The sequence below is a fragment of the Apodemus sylvaticus genome, chromosome 5 (genome assembly GCF_947179515.1).
Source record: "Apodemus sylvaticus chromosome 5, mApoSyl1.1, whole genome shotgun sequence".
Classification (NCBI taxonomy): domain Eukaryota; kingdom Metazoa; phylum Chordata; class Mammalia; order Rodentia; family Muridae; genus Apodemus; species Apodemus sylvaticus.
In genome coordinates, this window is record NC_067476.1 from 73,504,279 (window position 1) to 73,524,510 (window position 20,232).

The 20,232-nt window shown below is 51.7% G+C and overlaps 1 protein-coding gene across 1 annotated transcript in view; it reads right to left on the minus strand.

The window, feature by feature from the left end:
- Creb3l1 (cAMP responsive element binding protein 3 like 1) overlaps positions 1–20,232 on the minus strand; it is a 43,064-nt gene that overhangs the window by 19,356 nt on the left and 3,476 nt on the right. The window contains exon 2 of the mRNA XM_052183001.1: positions 367–595. Coding sequence (XP_052038961.1) covers positions 367–595 — 229 coding nt within the window. The remainder of the gene's footprint in view (positions 1–366; positions 596–20,232) is intronic.

Below are 20,232 nucleotides of genomic sequence, written 5' to 3' on the forward strand. Positions count from 1 at the left end.
TCTTCTCCTCTGTGTACCCGCCCATGGCTATGGGAACGCCACTCCCTAGCTGGAGAGTCAAACTCAGGTCCTCACGCTTGAGTGACAGGCACTTCCAGCAGGTCCACGAACGGTGCTGCATTTGTAACAGGCTGACAGTGACACTGTTGTCTAAGGACCACTCTTTGTGAACTGCGTATTGACTGAAGTCAGGGCAGGCCCTTGAGAAGCGGCCACAAGTGGGTCTGATTTCAGGGGGAACCGAGAGGCCTGGAGCTGCCCCCTGCTGTAAGGGGCTGTGGGCTGCAGGAAGCTCTGGGAGCCTCAGGCTGCAGATGCCCTTCCCCAGCCCCAAGCTTCCAAACTCTTGACACTTTCCCATCTTACCTTGGGTGGTGTCCTCCATCTTGACAGGCACAAGGGGGCTCTGGGGTGCAGAATCCCCACTCAGAGAGTAGCTGTGCTCAGCCTGGATGCCTGGAGCAGGGGGGTCCAGCTCCATATCCAGCAGAGGGCTTTTCTCATCCAGCACAGGGTCATCAAAGAAACTGCTGAACAGATCATTGGAGAAGTCCTCCATGTTCTCCACGAAGTGGTCCAGGTGCTCCGGGAAGTGCTGGGGGGGGGGGGAAAGGGAAGAGGACCTCAGGGTACAGGGACTGCTGGGACGGGCACCTCATCCTTTCCCTCCTACCACTCATACTATCATGACACTACTACCCTGCCCGTGAGCAGTGTGCCAGGACCACCACCCTCCCCGTGACCAACATCACTGGCTTTACTTTCTTTTTTTTTGTTTTGTTTTTGTTTTTGTTTTTTTTGTTTTTTGGATTTGGTTTTTTTCGAGACAGGGTTTCTCTGTGTAGCCCTGGCTGTCCTGGAACTCACTCTGTAGACCAGGCTGTCCTCGAACTCAGAGATCCGCCTGCCTCTGCCTCCCAAAGTGCTGGGATTACAGGCGTGCGCCATCACAGCCCGGCCATCACTGGCTTTAACTCTTTTTTTTAAATTGTATTTATTTAATGTGTGAGTACCCTGCTGCACATACATCCGCCTGCCTGAAGAGGGCGTCAGACCCCCCCCATAGAACGTTGTGAGTCACCATGTGGTTGATGGGAATTGAACTCATGACCTCTGGAAGAGGAGCCAGTGCTCTCTTAGCCACTGAAACATCTTTCTTTTTATTTAAAAAATTTTGTTGTTGTTGCTGGGCATGTGGCCTTTGCCTTTAACTCCAGCACTCAAGAGGCAGAGGGGGGTGGATCTCTGTGAGTTTGAGGCCAGCCCAATCTATATAGTGAGTTTCAGGACAGCCAGACCCTAATTTCTTTAAATAAAAAAATGTAAAGGTGAGGAAGTAGGCAAACATGCATAGGCTCATATATAGTGCCCATACAAACATGCAAACAGACCGGGCGTGCTGGCACGCCTGTAGTCCCAGCACTTGGGAGGCAGAGACAGGTGGATTTCTGAGTTCGAGGCCAGCCTGGTCTACAGTGTGAGTTCCAGAACAGCCAGAGCTATACAGAGAAACCCTGTCTCAACAAAACAAAACAAAACAAAATCAAAAACAAACAAACAAACAAACAAAAACACCAAAAACAAAACATGCAAACAAAACACTCATACCTATTAAATAAATATAAACATATCTTATTTAACAAACAAAATGTATGGAACCTGAGAACCCAGGTGACCTCTAGCCTACACACACACACACACACACACACACACACACACACAGATGGAGGCAGATAGACAGGACAAAAGTCACACATAAAAATCTATGAAGAACGTGGGGTGAACTAGAAAACAGTCTCAGGCAGTAAATGCAATGTGGTAAGATCTGCCTAGCACAGGAAACCTTATAACCCTGTGGTCCCATCCACCTTGATTCTTTTTGGGAAAAAGGCCATTTATTTTATACATATGAGTGTTTTGTCTGCAGGTATGACTATGCACCTGTGTATGCCTGTTGTCTGTGGAAGTATGAAGTGGGCATTGGCTCCCTTGAAACTGGAGTTACAGATAATTGTGAGAGCACATATGACCACTGGAGTTACAGATAATTGTGAGCGCACATATGACCACTGGAGTTACAGATAATTGTGAGAGCACATATGACCACTGGAGTTACAGATAATTGTGAGCGCACATATGACCACTGGAGTTACAGATAACTGTGAGCGCACATATGACCACTGGAGTTACAGATAATCGTGAGCGCACATATGAGCACTGGAGTTACAGATAATCGTGAGCGCACATATGAGCACTGGGAACAAAACCTGGGTTCTCTACAAGAACAGCCCGTGGTCTTAGCTGCTGAGCCACCTCTCCAGCCTCTCCTACCAACGGGATCTTTGATACAGGCCTGGAAGTCACCAAGTAGGCTAGGCTGGTTAGCTCTGCTGGGATTGGTTAGCTCCCATCTGGAGATTATAGGCATGCGCTTCCATGCTCTTCTAAGGAGCCGAAGGGCTCCTCACGCAGGGGAATGACAGAAGCCCTGAGTAGGAAGTCCTAGTGAATGTTAGCATGAGCACAGCCATGGCCAGGACATCAAGACCTCAGACCCATGGGACAATGGACGAAGCCTCAGGAGAACTGAGCCCAAGTATGAGAGCTTATGAGTTATTGTTCAATGTGTGCAAAGACTGGCGACTGCAGCCCCCTTCTCTTGATTGTTTACAGCCTGAGACTGCTCATAGACAATCTTCCTACCCAGACCAGCAAGTTCCTTCCCCTGCTAACACATCGAGGTTTCAGGATACAGCAGGATACAGCAGTAACAGAACCCAACCCAACCCCTCCCGTCCCACTGTATGTGTGTCTGCATCTGTCATTTCTTCATTCTTCAATGCCCCTAGCTGGAGTTTTGGGGCCCAAGGCCTTATGGTTGAGGCAATGGAGCTATGTCCCAACCCAGAACCTGCCTGCTTTTCTTTTTCTTTTATGTAAATTATTTTATTTTATTTTATTTTATTTTATGTGTATGAGTGCTTTGCCTGCATATGTGTATGTTCACTCCGTCTGTGCCTGCCTGGTACCCTTGAACAGGGAGCCAGAAGAAGGCTGTGGATTCCCTGGAACTGGAGTTACAGATGGCTGCTAGATTTCATGTGGGCACTGAAAATCAAACTTGAGTCCTCTGCAACAGGTACTCTTAACTGCCGAGCCGTCTCTCTAGCCCTCCTGCCTGCTTCTTTGAGACAGGGTGTTGTTAAGTAGTCCAGGCTGGCTTCATTCCCACGATCTCCTGCCTGAGTCTCTTGTGTACTGGAGTTACGGGCATCTACTGCGCTCCTCTCAAGCTGTTCTTCATCCCAAGGCATCAGGCTGTGGGGCCGCCTCACTGAGGCTTGAGTCCTGGCCTCAATCCTTCCAGCTGTTGACTCACTCTGTGAAAGTGGCAAGTGGTGACTCACTAATGGGTTATGAAATCGATTTAGTGAGTCATGACCAGAACTTTAAAAAATATACTTAGAAAATTTTTCCTTGACACACAATAATTGTACATATCTATGGGGCAGCCTTTGACATTTCATTACATGTGCCAATGCACAATGCCCAGACCGGGTTAATGGGCATATCCATCACCTTAAACATGTATATTTCTTTTGTGGAGCACTGAAATGCTGTCTCCTAGCTTTTTTGATAGAAACAATTAATTGTTGTCAGCTACAACTACCCTACGGTTTTGCAAAAGATTAGAACCAACCCCTTTGTCAGTGTATCCCTGCTTCCACGGCCCCTCTCCCCAGCCCCTATTTTCTCTGCCATTCCCAACCCCTGGAAATCACTTTTGTGCTTTCTGATTTTACCACATACAGGTAAAAGTATGTTTTTTATTTTCATCTGGGGCCTTGTGTATGCCAAGCAAGTACTTTATAGGCTCTAAGTTATATAAACTGGCCCTGTGTCCATGTGGGCATTTACAGCCAGGATTTAAGAAAAAATAGCACAGAACAAAATACAAAATAAGCAGAAAATATCAGAATCCATCACACATGCTGAAGTAAAAAACCCGGGTAAACTATTAATCTCAGCTATATGTATACTTGGTACAGATGTCAATTTTCTTACTCCGAAATAAACACACAAAAGCTTTAGTCATGATTGTTGGAAAGCTAATTACCCTGTGTTTTAACCTCCTCTGTATATAGTGGGGCTGATAATAGTTTCCATTGCTAAGACTATGGTGGGGGTTAAGCCAGCACATAAGATAAAGGTTCAGGGCAGTCCCTTGCACAGTCATAAGTCAAGAATCGCCTTTCTTGGATGGGGGTGGCATACGCCTGTAATCCCAGCACTCCGGGAGGCAGAGGCAGGCGGATTTCTGAGTTTGAGGCCAGTCTGGTCTATAGCGTGAGTTCCAGGACAGCCAGGGCTATACAGAGAAACCCTGTCTCGAAAAAACCAATCCCCCCCCCAAATAAAAACCAAAGAAAGGTCATATCATCAATAAAACACTCCAGGGCCAAGACACAGTAGGTGTTTTTTTCCTGTTGAAGCATCATTGATGTGCAAGCCAGCGCCCCCACTGTCCACGTGCACTAGCTGGCTGGTTGAAGGAGATTGGGCTGGGTTGCTTCGGGCTCTGTATTTCACCTGGAGACTGTGAAGGGGATTGGCTCCAGGACCAGAGTCATTGGCTTTCTGCGTCCTGAACTATTAGGACACAGGCAGGGGTGAGCAGTGCCTTCTGCTTCAGGCTAAGGCTCAGCATCTGCTGTGCGGTTTTCAAGAAGCAGGGCATGAGCAAGAGTCCAGAACAGTAGAGACCTGTTTTCAGCTCTTAGCTCCACTACTTGCTGACATTTTTTCTTATTTGATTTTTCAAGACAGGGTTTCTCTGTGTAGCCCTGGCTGTCCTGGAACTCACTCTGTAGACCAGGCTGGCCTCGAACTCAGAAATCTGCCTGCCTCTGCCTCCCAAGTGCTGAGATTAAAGGCGAGGGCCACCACCACTGCCCGAAATACTTGCTGACTTTTAAAACCTCTGTGCTTCAGGCTCCTCATTATGGGAATTATAGCTCCTGCTCCGCAGCATTGCCATGGGGACTAGGTGTTGGTTAGACGCAGTACCCACATAGGATGATTATGAGGATGGACTGAATGGTCGAGTGTGCACGAGCACTCAGAACAGCATGTGGGAGGTAGTATGTACGAAACACTCGGCAGCTAATATATGAAAACAGCAGCCCCTAACTCGGGCATGAGCTTGGAATCTGCAGAGGGAGGTGGTTTGAGATTCCCCTCTGAGCAAGCGTGATGAGACGCTCCAGGACAAAATGAATCCAGAGACACCACTGCTATCTATACTCCGGGCTCCCATCTTCCGAGATGCTTCGTCAGCATTTTATATTTTTCTTTTTACTTAAATCTCCCCAAATGCTTTCATATGCGTACCTTCTCCATACTCTACGGTAACCTTGAATTCCTGATCCTTTTGCTGGGATGAAACCCAAGTCCTTGTGCATTCTAGGCAGCTGCCCTTACCTATTAAGCCACGCCCCCAGCCCCTGCACCAGTTCAAACGCTGCATCACTGCAGAGGAGCAAAGGCATTGCTTTACATCTGACCCGCAGGGCCAACAGAGCCGGACAGTGCGAGACAAAGCCAGAAATGCCCATGGTCCCTCAATACCTAGACCTTCCCCAGCCACCACACCACACACCTCCGTTTGGGACTAGCCTGCCTGCTGCTGCCAGACTACTCCTGGAGACAGGTCTGCCTTGTTCCAACCTGCTAGACACTCATTCAGTAGGGGTGCAGGGGCAGGGCCTTGCATCTCAAAGTAAAGTCACTAGTGTATTAGCTATTCAGTAGCGCCTGGGCGGTGCACAAAGAGCTCAGGGTCTGAACAAGTCTCTAGAACAACCGAGAATCTGGACAGAAACGCTTTAGGGATGTGTGCTTCTTTCTAACAACCAGCATCCCCAGCCATGACTGAGAAGAGGTTCACATCTGCAGAACCAGGCCATCCCAGCTGGGGGCGCTTCCTTCCTGCTGAACTCGGGCATTAGGATGCGTGTGTGTGTGTGTGTGTGTGTGTGTGTGTGTGTGTGTGTTGCGGGGGGGGGGCGTTCTCCAAGGCTGCGGTGGGGCCCAGGGGAGGGGGTTGCACAGAGCTGGAAGAGCCGTGAGTCAGCGGCCACGGTATTTCTCCAGCAGCTGTTCCGCAGGCGATAAGGGTTTGCCAAGCCCCTTCCCGGGGCCCTGGGCGAGGAGAGCCAGCATCCTCCAGTCTGGCATAGGGGTCCCTGAAGTTTTTGCAGTTTTAGGAAAATAAGCGAAAAGGACCCCCTTTGGGGGTGCCCGAATGAACTTGCTAGGGGGCCTCGGTTGGCCGGGTTGTTGTGAGGCGCCCCCCACCCCACCTGCTAGAAACAGCAGCCAAAGCTCAGCAGGCTGGGAGTGGTGGGAGCCAAGTGGAAGAGGAGGGCGGCCAAGGGGCAGGCAGGGTGGGGTAGAGGCGCTCCCGCGCTCAGCCCTCCTTGTCCCGGGTTCCTGGAGTGCTGGGTGGATGGTGGTCCTGTCACATAGCACCTAGCTAGATCCATCTGCCTCTCATGGGAGCACTGCCACCAGTAGCTGCTCACTGAATACCGTAGCCTACTTCCATCTGACGGCTGGCCTCTCGCAGCATCTCAGTTATGCTGAGAGACAGCAGGAACCTGAGAAAGTCAATGGTCTATGCCTCTCAACCGGTTTGCTAACGAGAAAGCTAAAATCCAGAAAGAGCAGCCATTTACCCACAGTCACACAGTGTTGCTAGTATTTCGGACGGGGTTCTCCGCAGCTCTGGGATTTAGCTGAGGGTAAGGGGGTTCCCCTTGTGTTCTCTCTACCCATCTCCCTCCATCCCCGTAAAGCTCACTCTAGAGACTTCAAACCTCCCCTGCTCTGACCCTGGTCGCTCTCGCCCTCCTCCAACTCACACAGACACACAAAATCATATTTAGGCTGTCTGATGGAAATAGGGGGTGGAGCTGGGAGAAAGGCCGGTGGCCAGGAGTTCACAGAAGGCTCACGACAGCGTTTGGGGGATGGGGTGGGCAGTCTTCAGGGGTACCATTCCATACAGAAAACGGGGGTGGGAAGCCAGAGAAGGAGACATTGGAGATATTTCCCTCCTCCTTAAAGATTTTTTCCTACTCTTGTGCCAATATCAGCTCTTTCTCGGCCGCCACGGCAACGGGCAACGGCTCCACTCTCTGGAAGGAGAGGTTTCCCAGACCTCCGGCTCTCAGGCCCGCACCCCGCCTCCCCGGCTGCTGCTTCTCTCCTTGGCTCTACAGCTCATCCGCCCGCCCTTTAAATTTTAGGGGTGGAGGGGGCCCTGCTCGCTCCGCGATGCAGTTACGTGGCTTAGTGGGCCTCTTGGGCCCCGCCCCTCCCAGGAATCCCGCTTGCCATTGGTGAGAACAGAGCAGCTCCTGGCCAATGATAGAGGGCTGCGAGCCACCCGCCTGCCTAGCTGGGAACGCGGCTGCGCAGAGTAGGGTTCTAGAACCGAAAGCTTGCTGGACAGAGGGGGAGAACTACCAGTTAGTTCTTAGTCTGTGCCTGGCGCAGAGCTGAGATGGCAATGCCGCGGTATTCTGGAGACCCTAATCAGTCGTGTGGCCACTCGCGATGATAGGCGAACGGAGAGATAAGACTCACTTCTAGCTCTGCCCCTCCCCCTCTTCCAGTAATCCCTGGGATGGCTCGAACGGAGCCCAGCCAGCCCCTGGTGTGAGAGGGGATGTTCCCAGCTCTAGCTCCTCTCCGTGACTCTTTCCTTAACCCTTGCACAGGGGTCACTGTAGACAATGAAACTATCTGAGCGCAGCGGCCGGCTGGGGATACACATACGCCCCCTTTCCCCTACACCTGGTCCTCTGACACCGGCACCGGTGCTCTGGTTTCTGCACCAAACCCTGATCCAGAGAGATTCAGCCCGTGCTGCGTGGGGAAGACCTAAGTTGAGCCAGGCTGAAATATGGGATCAGGGGTGGGGGAAATCCCCAGGGAACTTAACTTCTGAGAAAATAAGCTCTGGGAAGCGACGGGAGGGGAATCCTCTCACATTTCCCTCTTTCTCTTCCCAGGGAGGTCAGCAGACGCCTTTCGTCCCCTAACACACTGACCCATGCATTCCCGGACGGTTACTTGCCTAGTGATCACTAGATAATTGCCTCCATTTCAAGCCCAAAGGCCACCGCTGTGAGTCACTGCTGTGTCCAGTGTGGGTGGGAGTTGGGTGAGGGAACTTGAGGCTGCTGGAAGAAGTGGACTCCCGGATACCCAGTTGTCAGCAGAGCTTGTCCTTACACATCACCGTCCAGGTATTTGGGGCCCTAAAAGACTAAGAACTTGTCTTCTAGAGCTAGGCTCTTGGGTGACTGACAAAAGGGCATAGACACTGGACGGCCCCAAATAGAGAGCCCTACCTGGCTCTGCTCTGAGGTCCAGGCATGGTCAGGTGATGTGCCTGAGTTTCTCCTGGGTTACTATTTGTGTCCCCCTGAATCGAGGAGTCAAAAGGAAGAGTCAGGTCCTCCTTTGTCTAGCCTTTCTGGGCCTAGAAGGGATAAAGTCCACACCCTTCCTCCTGGCAGGTGTGGGAGTTACAGGGAGTCTGCTGCTCTAACCTTCCTCACGACCAAGGCCAAGGAAGGGCTGCTGCTGGGTTGACCTGCCTTTCCCTTATTCAGCTATTAACCACATAAGCTAAGTCCAAACACACAGGGATGCTTCTGTGAGTGCATGTGTACACGTGTGTGTACACCTGCACACTGCAACGCAGACCTGGGATGGGAGGGACCTTCCACCCAGGGAATCTCCATTTCTCTGACAAGACACAATGAGAGATGCAGACCGCCCCTACCCCACGACTGACACTTTGAGATTTGTCTTGCACAGGGTCTATCATATGTATATCAATACTTCACACACTGCACTCCAGTTTACATAGAGGGACACTATCAGGACACGAGCCTAGTGAGGACACTCATCAGATGGAGTCAGATGGACCCCAATTCAAAGGACTGGGGATGTGGAGCAGGGGTTAGAACACGTGCTAAGTGTGCACGAGGCACTGGCTTCAACCACCAGCACCAAAACCCCACCAAAGACCAGGCTTGGTGGTGATGCATACCATTTATTTATTGATTGATTGACTGATTGATTGTATATGAATACACTGTAGCCAGACACACCAGAAGAGGGCATCAGATCCCATTACAGATGGTCGTGAGCCACCATGTGGTTGCTGGGAATTGAACTCAGGACCTCTGCAAGAGTAGTCAGTGCTCTTCACCAGTGAGCTATCTCTCCAGCCTGATGCATACCTTTAATCCCAGCACTTGGGAGGCAGAAGCTGGTGGATCTCTATGAGTTTGGGGCTAGCCTGGGCAACACAGAGAGACCTAGCTCAAACAATAAAACAACAAAACACACCACACAAGAAAGACACAGTCGTGGCCACCACACTCAACATCTCACCCTCTCCTAGGCCTAAAAGATGAGTGAGCTAAGTCTGAGAGTCACATGAGCTCAAGCAAAAGGAGATTCAGGAGTCCTAGCTTGTTTGACGCTGGGACAATCGCAGCTGGGTTGGAGGAGAGGCTGTCACGGAGACTGGAGCGGGGCTTGTGCCAGCATATGCTGGAAAAATAAGCTGGCACCCACTGCAGGCTACTGCTGAGCCAAGCAAGGTCCTGGGAGGGCACATACCACCTCCACAGTCCCTGATTGGTAGTCTTACCACCTACTTTTCCCTGGGTAGGCCCAAGGTCCCCCAGGTTCCTGGCCAACCCCTGCCATCATCTAACCAGGCGGCCCCTATGCTGTGGCCCAACTCTGAGGCAGGCGCCAGGCGCTGTCTGGACAGGAGGAAGCTATGGCAGTGACTGGCCCTGCCCAGGGCTCAGATTAGCTGTGACTGGCACCACTGAGGGATGGCAGCTCATGGTCTGGCTGCCGGGGAGGCTGGTCCATATGCAATTGGCAGAGGATGCCTTTGGGACAGCTCAGGACACTGAAAACCAAGAGCTAGAGCTGGCCCTGGGGACCCCTGGAGAACCAGCAGGCAGTCACCCCCATTACCCGCCATGCACCCATGCACCCGGCCTTTGCTGTTCATCTACTCTCAGTGAGAGTTCATAGTCAAAGTTCACTTTTCTTTTCTTTTCTTTTTTTCTTTATTTTTTCTTTTTTATTTTTTTTTGGATTTGGTTTTTTCAAGACAGTGTTTCTCTGTATAGCCCTGGCTGTCCTGGAACTCACTCTGTAGACCAGGCTGGCCTCGAACTCAGCCACCACTGCCCGGCTCAAAGTTCACTTTTCTATGTTCAGCTCTGCAGACTGAGAGATGAGCAAACAGGCCTGTATCCCGTTCTAGAAAGCCTTTCCGGCATGGTGTGACTTCCCCTCTTATGAAGAAAGGTCTATATTTGGAAGTGTGATCATTTTCTAGAGCTGTGATCCACCAAACCCTAAAGCAACTATGCCAACTCCATGGTCACCCATAACTCCAAAGCGCCCCTGGAATCCAGTCTAAGTTCCACAGGGCAGCTTGGAATGATCATGTGGTCTTTGACTAGCTGTGCTGAATCCTCCCCGCAACCACTTTTCAGACAAGTCTTGCTGAGTGGTTCAGGGTGGCCTCAAACTCGTAATCCTTAGTTTCCCAAGGGTTGGGGTTCTAGCATAGAGCCTGCCAGGCTCAGTTCTTTTGGGTACAGCCAATGCCTTACATGCTCAATAGAACGCAGGCATTCTGACTGGCTGAGCAGGTGAATGAAGAAGGCATGTGTTAATCAGCTAATGGACCTTCTATCTACAGCTAATGCTTCTTCTGTGGTAGAGCATCCAGGAGTGAGTGTCCTGAATTGTGCTCTGCTGCCAGCCTGCTCCTGCTCCAGGCAGAGTTTCCACTGCCTTGGACTCCCTCCCTGGGCTCCTCCCTGGGGAGAAGGGGGGTGTGCTATGCCCATTTCTTCACATTGGCCTGGCCCAAGGCCTTTTTTGTGTTTAAGCCAAGACAGACTGGTTCCATAGGGTCCAGCGAGCCCACTCAGTGCCGGAGAAGCCGCTCTCAGCTGCAGGCCAGGTCTATGTGTACACACAGGGCCCTGGTCAGCTAGCTGCATCTTCTCTCTTTGGGTCCTGACCAGCTGGAAGACCGACTAGGCTGGAGCCTAGAGCTTGGCTCTTGCTGTAGTTCTGCTGGCCTCTCCCCTCTCCTCGGCACAGTCCCCACTCAGCCTCTGGCTTCCTCAAGGCCCAGCCTGTCTGAGTTGTCCTCAGGTTTTATTTTTGGAACAAGTGGCATTTTCTCTCCTTATATCCTCCCTTCCTTCTGGGAAGGTGCAGGGCCCTTGGGTTCCACTGGGGATCAGGCTATGGCTTCAGTGCCTGGGTTCTGGATCTCTAGACCTTCAAAGGGAAGCTCCTAACCCAGCAGATGCACCCAAGTCAGATGTTCTGCCTTCTTTCCCCACCCAGTGTGTGACTAATGCCTACCCTTGCCCTTCTTGAAGAGCACAGCTCTAGCCAAAAGAAAACATGATTTGAAGCACCTCAAGGCCCACCTCCTGTTATTGTGGGAGTGACACAGTCAGGGATTATAAACAGGGAGACAGACAGGTCTGTTTCCAACCTCAGTCTGCCATGTATAGCCTGGGTTAACCTGTTTCTATCTACAGCTCCAGGCTGCTAGGAAACATGAACAAGAAAGCATCTGTCAAGTGCTTTCCCCAGTGGGCACGCAGAAGGTGCTCATTCAGTGTTAGCCACGGCAGGTGAAGAAAATGGAGGTCCAGGGATGGAGTGGGCTTGCCCAGGGTCACGTTATACCTCTCTCTCCAGGGAAGAGACTGATGTGAGGTGAGCTCGAGGAAGGACTGTTGAATCAGTCAGATGAACGAGCACCCAGCCTTCCATGATGGCTCCCTAGCGCCCTAGGCAGGCCATCTCTCCAGCCAGCCCTTCTTTTCTCTATTGCCAACATTTTTTCTCTCTCTCTGGGTGCCTGGGCTCAAGCTGCAGGGGCCTTAGGACTGTCCCACGGACTCCAGGCCAGTAGGACTCTGCGAGGGGTGGGGAAGCACTCGGTCTTGCCTGACATCAGAGCAGAGAAACTGGGGCAGCTCTCAGGCCAGCTGGGGCTCTTCCAGCTCAGCCCAGATGTCTCAGGAATGTGCTGAGCTGGGAACTACCTCTCAGCTTCCCTCCCCACCCCCCCACCCTTACTCTGCATCTGCTTGCTCTGACTAGGCCTCGGCCCCACCCCCTGCCCTGTCTCATCCTACTCCAGAGAGCCTGGCAACCCTCAGATCCTCTCACCACAGTGCATCCCCCAGTCTTCTGGAGGGGCTGTCAAAGGCAAGGGTTCTTTTCTTCACAGACCCCCACGGGTTGGGTTGACCTTGTGGGAGCCCAGGCTGTCTGGGAGGGGAGAGTTCTGAGTGGATAAAGCATGCCAGACCCCAAATGTGGAACTGATTTGCAGTGCTGGAGAGAGAGAGGGAGAGGGGGAGGGGTGAAGGCTTTGGGGCGGCAGAGGGCAGGGCTGGGCGTCCACTCTGGGAGACGATCTCGGGCATCTTGTCCCAGCTGAGGGCTGGGAGGGCCAAGCCGCTGCTGTGCCAGGCTGGGCTTGGCTCCAGAAAGGGTTCAGATCCTTCCAGTCCCCCAGACCTCATAGGGACATGCTTTGTCTGACAGCGGAGGGGTCAGTTCCTGGATGGGATAAGGGAACCCCATTAGAGTCCCGAGGTGGGGCCAAGAGACAGAGCGTGTCTTGGGAGAGACCCCAGCTCTAAATAGAGACAACTTATCCTTCTCCAAGGGTGCAGTTGCCTTGGGTTCTGGTGTTATGATGAAAGGGTCAAAGGAACTGTAGACTGGTACTTCTGACTGGGGGTGGAGGTTGTGGGGGAGTAGGGGTGTGGGAGTGGGAGTAGGGGGAGGAGGTGTGAGGTGGGGGACAGAGTCACACCAGGTCACAGGGGTCAGTGGGTGGGGGGCTGTGGTTACGAGAGAGGGGGTGAAGGACCTGGCTTACTGTTTTCTCATGCTATCTTGGGCTTCCAGAATACCCTGTCTCCTCTTGAGGAAAGCCTTTGGTCATTCAGACAGACAGAGATCTAAGATGCCCTAATGGACTCTAGATCTCCCAGCAGCAAGACATGTCAAAGTTACTGGGGCCACCACCTTGTCCAGACCAGAAGTCTCACTGGCTCCCCCTGTTCTGTTGAAAAAAGTCTGCACTTCCTAGAATGGGATCAAAGCTCTGAGGTAATGGATTCTACTAGAGTGGCAGCTCCTCTTCCCCTCTCTCCAGCTTGTAAGATTGTTGCCTCCTTTGCTTATACCCTGTGCCCGGAACGTTCTTTTATCTTCTTATCCTACTCCTCCCATCCTCCAAGATTCACTTCACATATTGCTTCCTCCAGGAAGCCTGCCAAGATCATTCAGCTCCGAGAATTCGTTCTCCTGTGCTACCATAGTGTGCAGGCTTCTGGCTACTGGTTAATGCCATGCCTTAAACGCTATGCACAATGGGACCCAAGTCTCCGTTTAAATGGAAACCCCGAGCAGGGACCAGGTGAAATTCCTCACAGCACAGCTGGCAGTAATACCAATGGTGGATATGCGCGTGACAGCCCCGCGTGACAGCCCGCTTTGCTTTGTTGCCTCAGGGTCTCATTCCGGCTTTAGAAAATAAAGTAGATCCTGCCGGAGCCATTGCCTTACAGAGCAGGAAACTGAGGCACACAGAGAGCAGTCCTGCTCAGCTTTGTGCTGCCTGCAGTTGGTCAGACCACACTTGAACCCAGTCTTGACTCCAGAAACAGATCTTTGGTGTCCGTGACATCACTGTTTTGCTGACAGAATAGAGGCGGGTTCCTGTCAGTACAGGGCTGTGTACAAAATATGGGCCCTGCTCCCGGCATGGAGTCTAAACCCAGGGCCCAGCCATGTTTCTCCCCGGCTTTCTGTCTCTGGAGCCTTAGACGCACAGAGCTCTGAGGCCTGGGATTGGGAAATTTGGAGGCTTAACCCAAAGAAAGGAGCTTCTCTCCAGGTCTGGTGGTGCAGGGCTGTAATCCTGACTGTGCAGGAGGCTGAGGCAGGGGGATTACAAATTCAAGGGCCTGCCCAGACTACAGAGTGAGTTCAAGGCCAAGCCTGGGCTACGTAGATCTTGTCTGAACATTTAAAAAGGAAAAAGAGGGCCAAGGATCCAGCTGAGCGCCAGAGCCCTTGTCTAGCATTGACAAAGCCCTGCGGCCACTCCTCAGCACACACATACAAGTCTCCCCCTAGAACTGGAGAAGGTGATTTGTTTCCCCAGGGGTGGGAGGGGTGGGGAGAGGGGGGGCAGATGCTGACATCTCAGCTATGTCTGACATCTCAGACTATGACAGCATCAGATTGAAAGCAGCGGCAGCAACTGTGTCCTGCAGAGGGCGCTGTGCAAAGCTCTGCATAGGGCACGCTATGCACTAGGCTCTGCACGAGGGCCTCTTCAAGAATTCCTAGTTGGGGGCCAATAAGATGGCTAAGCTGGTAAGGGTGATTGACCCCAACATGTGCGAGCATGCATACATACACACACACACACACACACACACACCCCTTCACATGTATCCCACAGCAGGCACACATACACTTGCAGACTCTCACATGTGCTCCATGGCTTACACACATGTACACTTGAGACAAGGGGAGTGAGGGAGAAATAGAGGGAGACGTTCTAGCTGAGTTAGCATGAGGAAAAGAAGTCTGAGCTGGGCATGGTGGCCCACGCCCTTAATCCCAGCACTCAGGGCAGAGGCAGGAGGATCTCTGAGAGTTCGAGGCCAGCCTGGTCTGTAGTACAAGTTTCAGAGCAGCCAGGGCTTTTACACAGAGAACCCTGCCCCCCCCCCCAAAAGAGAGAGAGAGAGAGAGAGAGAGAGAGAGAGAGAGAGAGAGAAAGAGGAAGAGGAAGAGGAAGAGGAGGAAGAGGCATAATCCAGCTGCCCAAGGCCTGCTCAGCCCTGTCACCTGTTTAGGACCTGAAGTCTATATAGTTTGGGCTTCATTCCCAGCCCTGTTTGAAGGCTTTTGGGGTTTGAATCTGTCCAAAGTGAGTAGGTCTGAGAATTCTGCTTCTCACTCAAACCCATGCAGTTTATTTAGATATTTAGAGCCCTGTCTGTTTCTAATGGGGTCTGGTGAACTCCCAGATAGCTATTTTGATCATACTATAGAGTCCACAGGCACACATTACTGTATTCTCGGTATTTCACATTAGAAAAGTCATCATGGGGGCTGGGAGACGGCTCAGTGGATGAAACACTTGCTGCACAAGTGTGAGGAGCAGAGCTGAGAGTCCCAGCAGTCCCATGAGAGTCAGACAGGCGTGGGGGCCAGCCTGTAACCGTGGTAACTGTGGCATTCAGGGGTGGGGGGGACAAACCTGCTACCTTGGCTAGGTGGCCTGGAGAACTCTGGGTTTAGAGGAGGATCTGCTTCAGTAACTGAAGTGGACAGAGGTCGAGGGAGACACTCCACATCAGCCTTTGATCTCTACATGCACATCATGTGCATTCCCATACAAATGTGAACATGCATAGATACATGCATGTAGCGCGCGCGCACACACACACACACACACACCACCACCATGATAAAGTGACCAGCTGAGGTGAGACACAGGAGTCAGCACTTGAATGAATGCATGCATGCTTAAATGGATGAATCAAATATACTTTTAGAAGAAGGACCACCAAAGCTGGGAGTTTTTGAGTGTTTTCCTTCATTATCCTTCTGCCAACTCATTCTCCCTCCACTGCTGCCCCACCCAACCCTTCTTTGCCCTCATTTTCCTCCCACCACCCACACATCCAATCTTCTTCCTAATAATCTTTACTCTTTTCTTCCCATCTTCTCTTTACCCATCCTTCCATCCAACTATCCATCCACTCTTCTCTCCATTCATCCCTGCAAACACCCACCACACGTCCCTCCCTCAGCCTATATTGTAAATCAATAACCTCCGAAGCATTACAGCTATAACTAGAGAATGGTCGAAATTAATGAATGACCCTCTGCCTTCAGGGAACCCTTAGCATTTAGCAATGAGGAAGTCAAGGCCCAGAGAGGGAAAGGACTTTGCCTGAGATCACACAGTAAGCTGAAGAATGAGGTGACTGAGGGATGAAGGCAGCTCAGGCAGAGCAGAGCCCACAGGAGCAGGCGAGTCTGGCTGCTCACTAGAGCCCAGCAGTCTCTGCCTGAGAATGGCCTCCCGGCTCTCCAGGAGGGCCCTGAGGGCCTGCCTCTTGCCTCTGCTGCTTTCATTTTTGTTATTCTTTTGGAAGGGGAAGGAGGGAGCGGCGGCTGCTGTCCAGCTGCTCTGTCAGACCACACATCCCTGCTTAGATGTGTTAGCCTCTTTGTGAAGGGTGAAATGGTTCTGGGCCAACAGCCAAGGGCCAAGGAAGCATCATTGAGTGCTCTGTCCCTGGAGAGCTGGGGGAGGCGCACACTAAGCCTGGCCACAGGGAAATCCACTCACAACTCAGTCATGTCGAACTCATTGATGATATGGTATGTCCAGTTCTCAGGGATCAAGGACTTGGGCTCTGCAGGGAAACCAATACCCATGACACACTCCCTTTGAGGGTCAAGGTTCTGGGTCGTGTTCTGTTCCTCCCAGCTTCTGAGCCACCTCCACATTTTTTCCTGCTCCTGGGTCAGGGTCCTGTCACTGATTGTGGCTTCCTTGGGTCTGCTCAAGAGGGTGGGGGGGTTACACAGCCAAAGCAATGCTCACAGTCTTCACTCAACTCCACCCAGATCTTCCTCCTCCATCCTGCCCCCCTTGAGTGCTGAGACTTCCAGAAGAACAGTCTGTTCTCCAACATCTGGAACTGGTTTCTTGAGAGGTTCAAGGGCAAGCCAGGTCCCCCAGAGATGCTCCAGGAGGTCCTGGGTATAGAGATCGCAGGAGGTGGAGAGGACCCAGTTGGGAGGAACTCTCTGCGATCCTACAGAGAACAGAACCCAGCATGGACTTAAAGAGAGGGGACAAGAGGCTTGTCCAGGGGCTCCAGCTGTGTATCTAAGACTCCAGGTATCCATGGAGTCCTAAGGACGGCAGCTGGGAGGATGCAGGCAGAGCCCTTCGGATACAACCAGAACAAGAAAGCGTGCAAGGGAGCCAGTCTCTAGCTATTCCTCCCTATTTTCAGAGTCCCTGGAGCACTCTTGATTTGAAGAGAGTTGGTTTGGAGACCTTCTCTAAGTCTCCTTCTCTCGTCTGCACACAGAATGGGATGCTGGTTGGGTGCCCAGGCAGGAGAGGACAGTGATGGAGCTGCCTGCTGAAATGCTTCTCAACGGAGCCTTCACCGCCGGGTGTGGAAGACACTGGGGAGGGCATGCAAGGTCACCTTGGAGAAGCCTTGCAAAACCTCTAACTTGTCCTCAGGCCCTACAAGGTGTCTGCTCTATCACGGTGGCGACCAGTGTCCGGTAGAGGAGGCAAGAGTAGTCCCGGTGAATGTGTATTGTTGGCACGGGTGTGGCCATGACAAGGACTCAAATGCCTCAGTCCCATGGGAGTGACAAAGGCTTCTCCAGGTGACTCTCAGAGGGATGGCAAAGCCTTCCTCAGGTCAGGGTGTGAATGCTGACAGTGTGCGCAGAAAACTGTAGCTTACTCTTCCCTGGTTGTTTGCAGCCCGAAGACTGCTCTCCTACAAGAATATTAGCTAAGCCTGCCTCTGGTTCAGCTGTGTACCATAGTCCGGCCTCCTGTTCAGCTGTTTGTCATGAGCCAGTCTCCTTGTTTATCTGTATGCAATGGCTGCGTCTCTGTTCCATTGTAGATAATAAACACACTGAGTTTCCAGGATACTACGGCTTCTCTATCAGAGAGCCAAGCCATCGAATCCCAGCCTTTCTGTATCTACATGGGCACATGTACCTGCCATTCCTTATTTCTTGACCGCTGCAGTTAGGTCTGAAATCCAGGGAGCCATGCAGAGCATGCTATCCATTCTCTGTTTCTTGGTTTCTCATTTATTGATGGGTAGTGATTTAGACCTGGGTGGGTCTTCTTCATGACGTAACTCTGGGACCTGCCAACATGCCTTTCTGATCCCAAGCCATCGAAGGGATGGTCAGGTATATAGCGAATGAGAAAAAGACTTTCTGGCAGATGTGGGGAGGCTTGGGGGCAGGTGAGGCATCTGTGGGCATCTCCAGCACACTCAGGGTCAGCCAGGGCAGGGCCTTGAGGCTCCAGGGCCCCTTCTGGAATCTCCCGCACGCCTCTCGAGTACTCAGCTCTGGTTTGTTCTCATTGGTTTTTAACGGCTTTACTTTCCCTTAAAAGAATTTTCTTTACAAATACAGTAAATCCTTGACTAGAGCAAAGTCCTCTGTAGTATGAAGAAACCTGTGTTTCTGCCTCATGTTCGGGCTCAGTCTCAGACAAAGTGGGCAGATCTCTGTGCCTGTGGGGCTCAGAGACAGGTACCCCCATCTCCTGTGTGTCTCAGTCTGCCGTGTGACCTTTCCTCTTGCTGTTGAGGACAGGTCCATCTGCCTGAAATGACTCTACACTGACTCTACAAAGATATAACTCCGTGTTTTGCATAATTTGGAAATGGTGGGTTGGATTTTGCATTATTGTAGGATTTTTACTATGGCCGCTGACTATTTTGCGTCACAATACTATGCTGAGGGTTTATGGCAACGTGTAAAATTGATACGGTCTCAGCTTTTATGGAGCTTCTTCATGGAGGAAATATATAAAAAGTCAATAAAACAGCTGCAGACTGGGATTCCGGCCATGAAGAAACCAAAAGGAAGGGCACAGAAAGCTGTGGGGCCCAGGCATTGGAGCTGAGAGTGGGGTGCGGAGGCTGGAGGCTGGAGGCTGGGCATCGCACATGGCAGGACCGCCTTGTGCAAAGGCCTGAGGCAGTACTGCATAGGACCACAGCCTTGGGTGCTGAATACAGGTCTGAGAGACCTAGCATTACCTGAGGAAGAAGGACTAGACGAAGACCCAGGCTCAAAGTCTGGCTCAAGAGCCACAGGTTCAAATTCCCTATGGTCGAGCCACCTCTAGGCTGTACGAGAGGAGGGCCTGCAGGGGCCTCAGGCAGATTATGGCATTTCCTCACAGCAATGCCTACTCTTTGGAAACCATGGTGATGTTTTGTAAAACCCAGAAGCAACACCCCCTGCAGGACTCTGATGGCTGGGAGCAGGTGGATTTAGCACCCTCTACTTTTCTCTCTAAAACTTATAGAGGCTAGGGAGCTGGGAAGATGGCTCAGTCAGTAAAGTCTCTGCCACACAAGCATGAGGACCTGAGTTCGAGCCCCATAACCCACCCAGCAGTGCACAATTGAAATCACAGTGCTGGGGAGGTAGAGTCAGGAAGATTCCTGGGGCTGGCTGGCCAGGCTAGCCTAGTTAGTGAGCTCCAGTGAGAGACAGTTTCAAGAGGAAGGTGGTGGTGGTTCTGAGGAGACAGAACTCACCCCGAGCACACACCTGCACACCCCACCACATAACACAGCCACATTTTAAAAAGTTGGACTATGACCAGGACCTCATTCATTCATTTACGCATCTGTCAATGGTTGACGGACACCTTGTACGGATCTCTGTCAGGCACTGGGATAAAGGAGGCAAATGAAGACCCTGGGCTCTCAGGAGCCTGTTTCCTCAAAAGTCGGGGAAGGAAAAAAAAAGTTAAAATAAGCAAACCATGGACTCCAAACTCAAGTGTTTGAGGAGCCCTCTCTATTGAATCAGAACTCTGAGATTTAGTTTCCCAATGGGTTTTTTTCTTTATTCATTTTTTTTCTCGTGGGTTCTATGGCCAGAGTGCCTTGAACCTTCTTTGGTCAGAATGCACACACACACACACACACACACACACACTGTCGAGGGCTGTAGAAAGCCCACCCACACAGGCACATCCAAACACACATACTTCTCTAATCTCCCCAAATCCTCTAAAGGCTGGGGGGTGGGGGTCTGTTGACTTTCCACTTCAGCATTAGTGCAGATGTCAGGTTGGGAATCTGGGGAGCAGTGGTGAGCCAGCCTTACCTCCCTCCAAGCCCCTCCTCTGGGCTGGTCCTGGGGTCCCCTCATCCCCACACCTGGCCTTCCCAGCTGCTGAGAGGTACATGGGTGTGTTGAGCAAACATCCTTGCGACTTCCTGCTGCTCCCCTCTG